The sequence below is a fragment of the Symsagittifera roscoffensis genome, chromosome 10, assembly GCF_963678635.1.
Source record: "Symsagittifera roscoffensis chromosome 10, txSymRosc1.1, whole genome shotgun sequence".
Lineage (NCBI taxonomy): Eukaryota > Metazoa > Xenacoelomorpha > Acoela > Convolutidae > Symsagittifera > Symsagittifera roscoffensis.
Window position 1 is genome coordinate 1,621,953 of NC_087071.1, and position 10,922 is coordinate 1,632,874.

The following is a 10,922-nucleotide window of genomic DNA, read 5'->3' on the forward strand; positions in this document are numbered from 1 at the left end:
AAAGAAAATCGCCTCCATTCTCTAATCGTTTGCGCTTCAACAGAAGTAGAGGACGACTTAGCTGTGATGAAAACAGATGGACTGGAGGTCCTTGAGAAAACTATATTTCCAACTGGCGACCACTATTGGAGGCAAAATCCAAATGGAAATCCGAAGAAAGCGATGCTACACTTAAACCAAGTGATTGGTCTTGTGATGACGCCAAAGTCTTTGAGGCACTGGAGCAATTTTGAGATTTTGGATGTTTTGAACTTTTCAAGGTCCGGAATAGAATGTATCCTACCTACTTTGAACTAAACTCAAAATCCCAATCTCCTCTGAATACACTTTTAGGAACAAAATTGACAAAATATCGACTTTGACTACGTTATACACACATTAAAGCGACCATAACGCATTACATGCATCTTTTTCTTAATATAACGTAGTAAGAGACCACAAAAAGAAATCGAAACTTGAGGGAACAATTCAGGCGCTGTCCTAAAAGTCTCTTAAACTACCAATAACAGGGTAAAACGACAATTTAGGACCAGACTTCGTGATTGGTGTCATTTCTTATGCACTGATGGTCTTAAAAAAATGAAAATTGACTTTTTTTGGCCCAAGGTATTTTATGACCAAATTGGCTGGTCAAAACCTACGGAGCGTGTACAGGGTGTCTTGGATGACCATCTATGGCATGATAGCCGCACAATCACTGTAAGTGGCATACGATCGAATAAAGGCCAGGATACAGTCATTTACTTTCAGCCTAGTTGTTGTGAAACATTTGGTCGTTATAATATCAGATTTACCTTTCCTTTTCTTTTTTGAGATTTAACTGTAGATACCGTTTCATTGCTCTTCTCACTTAATCTATTTTGGACATGGCTGCTAGTCAGTCGGATACTTTCTCGGAAGTTCTTGCAGAGGGTATTGCAAAACCTCATACTTAAGTTACATCCTTCCTAAAAATGACTACCTTACCTTTCCTTTCTTAACGAAGGATCATTTCAAATCGAATGCTGCCTTTGAAGCAGCCTCAAAACAGTCTATTGTTGACATCTCGTCCTCTTTAAAACCAGATCATCGAGATAAGATTACTATCTCCAATGCTTTCTCTGCTGTGAAAGAAAAAAGACTACACTCTTTAATCGTTATCGCTCCAATAGAGGCGCAGGACGACCTGACTACAATGAAGACAGAAGGACTGCAGCTCGTTGAGAAAACCACTTTTCGAACTGGTGACCACTTCTGGCGATACGACACAACAGGAATTCCAAAGACTGTCATGCTACGCATGAACCAGGTACCCGACCTGAGGCAGTGGTCATTCAACGATGTCAACACTCGGCCATTCAATTTACCCTTTAAGCTCGATTTACCCTTTAACGCTCATGTTCCATCAATTCGTTTCCGCAGTCTATGCAAGGAAGAGAAGAAGCCTTATATAGGACATTATGACTCCTGGTGCCGAATCAGGAGACATAAACCACCAAAGGTCATAGAGACGGCAGCTGATGTGGCCACAAACAAATCTGCTGATGGGACTCCGACCTCTGAGAGCCGAATGGATGTGAAGGACTGGCACGTGATGATGGCGCGCAGTAACCTCAGAGGGAGTGGGGCGTTCAGTCGCTAGAAGTCACAGAGACCGTACAACAGCCCAGACGCGGAGAAGAAGACTCCGTCAAAACTGCAAAAAAAAGAGACCAACAGTAATCAAACAGTCCTAAAACCTCTAACATAAAAAACTTTACATTGTGTCGTGCTCTAATTTTCTAAATAAGAGAAGTTTCACTGGGAAGCTGAAACCTCTAGGCATCCTTGTCCCAATAAGAAAGCCAGAAAATGGGGAAAAAGTCGTATAATCACTACATTTTAGGACTAAAACTTAAAAAGCTAGACGTCCTAAATTCTAAAAAAACAGTCTCTCTCGCTCTACAAGATGTCTGGACTTTAAAACCCAGACATTAAGTCTCAAAGATTGGTTTCATTCCATAAAATGATTACTTTCATGGTGAAATATGTTATAATTGATGTTGTATATATTCCCCACTAACTTTAACTTAATATCTCTAACTTATTGCTTTCCATTTTTGTATTTTTAATCGGAAACATTAATAAGTTATTTGAAAGCTTAAATGGGATAAATTGGCTGGTTACTATACCAGATTTTTTTTGAGATTTAAAAGATTATTTCATTTCATTGCTCTTCGTACTAGATATCTTCTCGATTATGGCTACTAGTCAGTCTGTTACAATCTCGGAAGTTCTCGCTGAAAGCATTGCGCAACCTAGAACAAAAATCGCATCTTTTCTGGAGATGACAATTATTGCGTCCTCCAAACGGTCTATTGGGGACATCTTAATGACAATTAAGCCGGAACATTGAGACAAGATTACAATCTCGAAAGCTTTCACAGTTTTGAAAGAAAATCGCCTCCATTCTCTAATAGTTGTCGCTCCAATAGAAGTAGAGTACGCTTTAGTTGTGATGAAAACAGGTAGACTGGAGGTCCTTGAGAAAACTATATTTCCAACTGGCGACCATTTTTCGAGGCACGATCCAACTGAAACCCCGAAGAAAGCGATCCTACGCTTGAACCAAGTGCCTGGTCTTTGTGATGATGAGGCAGTCCTTGAGGCACAGCAGCTTCCTCCAACAGTCCATGTGGAGGGCGAAATCACGCGTCGTCTAGATAGATGCGACCAGGGAAGCGTCTTAAACGATAAGGCCTTAGTTTCAATCAGCATCCCGAATGAGAACGCTAAAACCGATCATAGACAGTGGTCCTTCAAGCAATCAACACGGCCATTAAAATCGCTCGACTTGCCATTCAACGCGCATGTGCCAGCGATTCACTGCTGCACTCTGTCTAAGACAGCTGAAAAGCCTTACATAGGACACGGTGACACACCAGAGGCGACTGAGACGGCAGCTGATGTCTTCAAAAGCAACAAAGAAAGGAACCTAAAAGCCGGATGAATGGGGAGGGCTGGCACATCATGAAGGCGCGCAGTCGCCTCAAAAAGAGTGGGGCCATCAGTGGCTAGAAATCAGCTAAGCCACAGCAGCTCGAAAGCAGAAAAACAAACTCCCTCCAAACTACAAAAAGCAGAACAACAGGTATGAAACACTCCTAAAATGTGACCTTCAGAACTAACACGAATTTGTGCTTTAATTTTCTGAACAACAGAGGTTTCGGAGATTATCTCAAACCTCTAGGCATCCTTGTTCCCATAAAAAGCCAATAAATAGGGAAAATTTACCTATAAACTACGCTGTACGTCAAATACTTACAATTCTTGGCGCTCCAAGTTCTAAAAAAAATATTCTTTTTCACTCCGAGATGTCTGAAATTCGTAATCCAGAAATGCGGTGCGCATAATTCACAACAAAGGCTAATTGATTCCTCATTGGTTGGAAATTTCAGTGGTTGTATCAAAATGAATGAAGTTAATTTGACCTTTAAACATTTGAAATCCTGCTGCGTTTGAAGCTAGATATATATTAATCTCCTCAGCAAGGTCTTCTCAGACTTTTTTAGTCTAGCTATTTGCTTGGCTGGACAGCGGCGGAGACTTGTTTAGTCTGTTGTCTGTGATTAAAAAAGCATATGACTTACTGGTAGATTTATCCTTGAAAAACATCACAATTACGGCTAAACGGAAAATAATAATTTCCAATGCGAACTACTTAGGAAGCTTAAAATATAATGACCTGCATGTATTAAGTAAGCACTAGAGGTTATAGGAACAACCTCAAACTTACTTGCATCCGGCGTGACTTGAACAAGCCAAAACACGGGGGGAAAATAGTTCATGACTTATATGTACTTATATATGTACTAAGATAGAATGATAAGACCATTTTGATAAGCTATAATATAGATTATTCAATCCAACCTCGCACACAAAATTTCACAGGAAATTTGATTTTGTTATTTCACAATTAATAGAAAATTCAGCTTTTTTACCAAAGCCTCACGTCTTAAGTTCTGATAATATCAGAATCAGGCAGCATTTGCTGCTCTTTAGATATCAATCCCCTCAGCAATGACTTTTCAGTCCTCGCTGGCCTGGTTGGTAGACTGGCTGGGCAACGGAGAAATGAGCCAATTTTGGTGGTGATGATAATAAGACCCGATCACTTCCCAAATTATGCAACCTCGACTAACATCATTAAACTGCTAACTTTAGCTGTACTAACTATACGGATAAATATGCAAGCTAAATTATCCCCTACAAAGTTGTAAACTAGTCAAGACGTGCTTAAAAACACTGAATTGTAGAGGGCTAGGAAATAAGCACAAATCCCAAGGCATCATGGTTGATCTCAAAAAACCAAAATACGGGGGAAACTAACCGATTCCTACGTTATAGCGTTACACGAAACAAAATTATACCTTTTAAGCTCGAAGAAAAAGGCAATTCTGCCCAGCTGTAGATTGGAAAATTAAATCCCGCGATGCAGCTTTAATAACTGAATAGGTTTGATTTTATAATTTCCCACAAACTGGAAAATTCAACCTTTACCTAAAGCCAAATGGCTTTAGTTGTGAAAGAATCAGAATCCTGCAGCATTTATTGCTCTGCATATACCAATTCCCTGAGCCAGGACTAATCGGTCGTTTCTAGCCATTGAAATAAATCTAGCCGGGCAACGGAGAGTTATATTGATTTTTTTGGGGCTAATTTTAACAACCGATCAAGCACTGAATTATGCAATCTCGACTTACAGCTTAATGACCAGTGAATTCAAAGATACAATCTAAATCGCAACAATTTTGGGAGAATCGGATGTTTTGGCCTTCTCAAGGTCCGGAAAAGAAAGCATCTTACCCAATTTGACTGGGAATCAAAATCTCAATCTTGTCTTGACTAAGTTTTCAACAAAAAAATCACAAATAACGACTTTGACTTCATAATTTATGAATTTCGATCAAAATTTTGAAAATGGAAGTTTTTAGAATATTCTGGCCCATTGAGTTTCCAAACCAAATCGGCTGGTAAAAACCCACGGAGCATGTGCATGAAGTCTTGGATGACCCTCTATCCCATGATAGCCGCACATTCACAGTAAGTTATGAATTTCAAAAAAGTTTTGAAAATTGACATTTATTGGAATTTTCGGCACAATAGTTTTTATGGCCAAATTGTCTCATCAAAAGACACGGAGCATGCACAGGATATCTTGAGTGATTGGCTACGGTGAGCCGCACACACATGCAAATAGCATACGATAAAAAAATAAGCCGGGATCGTGTTATCTGCTTTTAGTCTTATTGTTGTGATACATTGTGATACTCGTTCACTATACCAGAATTTTTTCTTGAAATTTAATAGAAGAATCTCCGACCTAATTCTCAGTGATGGCTGCTAGTCAGTCTGCTTTGTTCTTTGAAATTTTCTCTGATGGCATTGCCAGACCTCATACAAAAACACTTCTTTTCTGAAGATCACAATATATCTCCATTCACTGTGGATCACTTCAAGTGCGACGCTAACTTCAAGGCGACCTCCTAACAGTCAAGTGCTGAAATTTTCGTCATGCAAGCCGGGATATCCGGGCATAATTACGACCTCGGAAGCTTTCACGGTTATGAAAAAAGAGCCTCCATGATAACAAGAAGCTAATAACTACTGCAGTTTCTGTGGTGCCGAGAAAAGTCTAGCATAAAACTTGACGACGATAGGTGCCCAATCAGGTCAGAAAACCATTTGAAGTCATCGAGATAACAGCTAATATGGCTTTATTCAACACCACTGAAATGATTGCAAGCTGTAAAATCCGGATAGATAAGCACGTTATGAAAGCACGCAGCAGCCTCAAAAGGAGTGGGGCATTCGTCCACCAAAGGTCAGCAAAATCTCACAACAGCCCCGATGTGGAGACGCTCACACCCTCCAAGCAACAAATAAAAAAACAACATGTCGAATCAGGCTCCAAGAAAAGTATGATCTTTTTGATTAAACAATGTCATGCTTTGCTTTGTAAGATCAACAAACTCTCAAAAGCAAAAAATCTTAGCCTATAAGAGTTCGAGTCATACTTTCGCTAAAAACAAAAGCCTACAACACCTGGTACTAATCAGGTTCAATGTTCTTTAACTTCGCTGATAAGAATAGAAGCGGTGCATTCAAAATGGTACAGTCGTAGTTATTTGAGTTAGTCCATTTGCTTTTATAACCTGACGAGTACCTGTCTAAGTAAAAAACTTTAAAAACACTCACCCTCCGGAATGGGTAAACTTCTGCTGCTATACCATATAAAAAAAACCTCAACCTCACATTATAAAACATGCATTTCCAACAAAATTTTGAAAACTGAAGCAACTTAATGATATTTATTGAGTCTTTTTTTTCTGATCAACACCAACGTGCAGCGGATGCCTTGATTGATCAACTGCAGTAAGCTAGCTGCGCAATCACGTTAAGTAGCATATAAGTTGATACATGCCATATTACAATCAATTTCTTCTGGAAAAATTTTGTTGATTACAGAAACTCGTTACTCTATCCGATTTTTTTAAAAAATATTTGCGAGTTAGAATCGCTTCAACATTCGATTTGAATAACTACATGAATATGGCTCAAAAACAGCATTCTCTGGAATTATCGCTGAGGGGATTGCTTAACTTCAGACAAAAATAACATTACCATCAAACAACCGTGCACGAAGAATCTTTTAAAGAACAATGACACATTCAAAGCGGCCTCTTAACGTCATACCAACGACAAGTTGTCCTTTTCATTCTCAAGATCCAGAGCGGATCTAGATACGAAAACCTTTTACAGCAGCTTCAACTCTCTAATTGTTGTTGCTCCAATAGAAGTAGAGAACGACCTATCTCATAAGAAAATAGAAGGACCGGAGCTTATTGAGAAAACAGTACTCCCAACTGGCTTCCTAAAAATTGCTATGCTGAGAACGAACCAGTTTACAGGTCTGTGATTACCAGGCAGTCGTCTAGGCTAGACAGCTTCCTGAAACAGCAATCCTCAGCGTCACACTATTGCGCGTTAGGGCGAGAGATGGGTACAGGGGCTCTTTTTCAATAGGAAGGCTTCGTTGTCAGTGAGCTACACGAACGAGAGCGCTGAACCAGATTGAAGACAGTGGTATTTCAACGCTCTCACCAACCAGCCTTTAAAGTGACTCGACTTTCCAATAAATGTGCATGTGCCACGAATATAATGCTGTACACAAGAGAAGGCACCAAAAATCAACAAGACGGTAGCTGATGTGGCATAAGTCAACAGATTGAACTACTGAATTATTTAATCTTGACCTACTTCGTAGTGTCTGGTGAAAAAAAAAGAAACAACTTTGTTTGAAACATTTTCAGGACACTTCGATGTTTTAACCTTTTTATGGTCTGAAATAAAATCGACCTCACCCAATTTGACTAAAAATTGCAACCCCAATACCGTCTAGAAGATATTCATAGCTTTCAAAAATGACAAAATAGCGTCCTTGACAACATTATACACGGATAATAGATATCATAAGGCAAAACATGCACGTTTTTCATACTTTCGAGATTTAATGCATGCTGGATATTGAAATATGGCGCGGTTAGAAGCCATAAAAACCTCCAGAGCGGGTAAAAACGCAGCAGGGGCTTTTCGAGGAAAGTTGTCTCTAACAGGGACGATACCAAACCCTTTCAACAATTCTTGATTGGTTGGAATGCATTAGAGATCACAGACAATCGATCCAAAATAACGACCCGAATTAGTGAATTAGTGCGCATATTGCTAATGAACCAACCATTTCAGAGACAACCAGACATCCAAAGTTGGCCTGTAGTGAGGTTGACTGACTCTCTTCTCTCTCGGAAGGAAGCTTTGAGGACGAAACTTAGGTCTATTCGTGAAAATTACTTGAACCTCAATTACGGCTACTTAGGCGTGCTTAATTTCAAGATTAATCAGGCGATATTTCCACTCATACTGATGACATTTTTAACAAAAACATTAATCCAATATTTATCTGAGAAAACTTCAAGGTAGATTACTTACGCACCTAGAGTAAATTTTTGAATGTTTTCAATCTGTACAATTCAAAAAGATTTGAAAAAAAAACCAAAATGTGCGATGGTTCGCCAGTAAGTGAAGGGGAAACGAAGCAACCTATAAATAAAACAAATAAAAATAGAGCGCCTGGATCTAATGGCCTCACTTCAGATTTGCTTCAGTTTTTTGCTTCATTGATCGCTGAGTTGTTTAACTGAATAATTCATAAAAAAGCAGCACCCAGATAATTTCTTATATCAAAATGAAACAACCCATTCAAAAAATTGAAAACAGTCTTAGCATGGACGAATACCGACCAATAAGTGAGCCTATCCATTACTTTGTTTCTGGTTTATGAAACCCTTTGGATAAGTTAGTTCGCAAATTCTATCTAACTTGATTACCAAACGCAGTATTCAAACTGCCATAATTAGAGCTAGATTCTCAAAAGAAAAAAACTACCAGAAAATCAAAATGTTTGGGGGCCGTCAACAAAGTTCAGCAGACACTGACTGCCCGACTTCAAACCGTCTTTAGATAATAACCATGCTTAGTATAGGTGGATTTTAAGATTATCTAGTATTGTAAGATTTTTAAATTAGATTTATTGATAAAAAAGAACATTTTCTTTCTTGAGTTCACCTAATAAGTTAATAATCTAGTTCAAAATTTAAAAAAACTAGATCCAATGAAAATTAACATCTCTAGTCTCCATGTAGACTTGATTCTGAGGCAATGACTCAGCCGGTTTTTTAAAACAACCTGGACGATAAGACTCGATCAATTTCCATGATATGTAGACGATGAGCTTGTCGTGGAACACTCAATGCCAGATCGTCTAGTGTATGATCTATACTGCCTATAAAGATTGTATGAACTAGACCTCCAATTAACAAAAAGAGTTCAAGGTCATTACAATGTTGGTACGCCAGGAAAAGTAAATTTGACAATAAATGATATGGCGTTTTAAAAAGAAAAACAACTTGAATCAAGCATTGAAGCCTTTAAGCCAAAAACTGGCAAAGAAGAGAAAGTTAGTCCTTTTTAGCCATTTTGCTGGAAGAGACTGTTTCAAAATGTGTGATCGGAAAATAATTCAGCTGAGCTCTTCCGCGACCCGAAAGGCTATTTGATGCTGAAACATTATTGCGAGCAACAATTGACAATATTAGTTATTTTAGAAGATACTTATGCGAGAGCGAACATCTTTGAAGTTGTCAGATTTTAAATAGATTTAAATTGGAATAAAAATTAAGATAACTTGATCTGTTTTCAAAAGCGACATCATTGACTGGGATCTCTTTAACGTTTCCACTCCCCTCCCCCCCCTCCCCCCCCCCCCATACCAAGTACCGAATTTCCACCTCAAAAAAAAATTTAAAGGATTAAGCGTAAGTAACATTTGTACTTAGTAACGAATCTCCCCTTTTTTGCAAGGTTTTTTTTGGGGGGGATTGTTAAAGATATTCCTTGATTGTACCACTTTTTTACTTACCTAAAACATCGCATCTGGTCACTTCTGGAAGACTTCCCCTCCCCCTTATGTGCTCCACTTTTTTTAAACACCCCCTCTTTGAACATGTCAGATGCATCGGGGGGTTTGCATCCATACTGCAGAATTTCCGCCAAGTCGACCGACTCTGGGTCGAAATTACACTTAACTCGCATCCCGTGTATTACAACACAAATTATGCTTTGTGTGAATTGTTGAACGAATTATGCTGTGTGAACACAGTCGCTATCAATTAGCAGATGTACAAACAAAATATATATTTAGCATAATGATAAGAAAAACAAGAAGCTGGAAAAAGTTTTGTTTTAAGCATTTCATCTTCTTGCAGTTCAATATTGAATCAGGAAATTTCCTTGCAAAAAATAGTCATTTTAGTATTAGTACTGAATTTTTTGATAACAATTACAATTTTCGACCAAATTCTTTTTCTGTTTGTTGTTACATCTGTTAATACGTATACAAATGTTGTCTCGCTCGGTAAAAAAAGACGAAAGATGGTATAAAACAAGCAGGTACTACAAGCATAAAGTTCTACAGTAGATTGGAAACAAAGTTCCTAATTTGTGAGGATAGAACATAAAAAGGCACTGAATTGGATAATTTGGTCCCATATATGGTCCGCTACTTTAGTCAGTCTATGTACATGAACACCTGAAAAAATTACAAATTAAATTAAATTAAACATTTCTTCGGTAAAAAACGCTGCAATCTAAGGCAGGCACCATAAAACAACCTGAAAGTTATCTAAGATCCGAAAGGCAACACAGCAAGACAGAATCATGATAATAGATAGCCAACAGAAACATAGCTACAAATTTTCGATACGCGATCTAACGTCGGAGCATAGACGGATCAATTGGAAATGACCAATTTACAAACACCACACCCACGACTTTCAACTGAAAACGACAAAAAAGCACGAGCCGATTGATCGGAATGGAGCACGGTTTTTTCTGAAAAAAATTTTCGAAGCTGATTCGAAAAAAATTTCAACCAATTGATTTTCAGTGTTCAATTAATAAAAGTTTTGTTAGTGCAAGCGAGATTTTGAAAAGCTTTTTCTTCCAAAATGCAACAAATGCGTGGGAAAGTCGAAAAAAGTGGGAGGAAACAAAGGCTCAGGGTGGTATTTTTGCCTAAATTTGAACGCCACAAAAATGCTTACAGTCGTCAAATGTGTTTTCAGTTAAGATTCGATTTTCCATCCAAAAGACAAACAATTTATTGAGAAACAGAACACCAATTTAATTTCCTGGGCCTTTAAAAATATATCAGAATTTAGGACCTGAGATTCTTGCAGTTTCTCAACTGATTCAAACGGCCTTAACTTAAAAAAGTGAATTAAAAATAATCAAAAAGTTCAATTTAAATTTGTTTTCAATTTTTCATTTCTTTTTTTTTCGTTGAT

The 10,922-nt window shown here is 38.2% G+C and overlaps 1 protein-coding gene across 1 annotated transcript in view; it reads right to left on the reverse strand.

Annotated features, from left to right (window-relative positions):
- The window catches only part of LOC134855527 (uncharacterized), a 29,510-nt gene extending 19,349 nt beyond the window's left edge, over nt 1–10,161 (reverse strand). Inside the window, exons 1-2 of the mRNA XM_063872069.1 lie at nt 9,957–10,161; nt 9,497–9,739 (exon numbers count right to left, since the gene is read on the reverse strand). Of these exons, the coding sequence (XP_063728139.1) occupies nt 9,497–9,669 (173 nt within the window). The 5' untranslated portion in view covers nt 9,670–9,739; nt 9,957–10,161. The remainder of the gene's footprint in view (nt 1–9,496; nt 9,740–9,956) is intronic.
- Between the last annotated feature and the right edge of the window lie 761 nt (nt 10,162–10,922).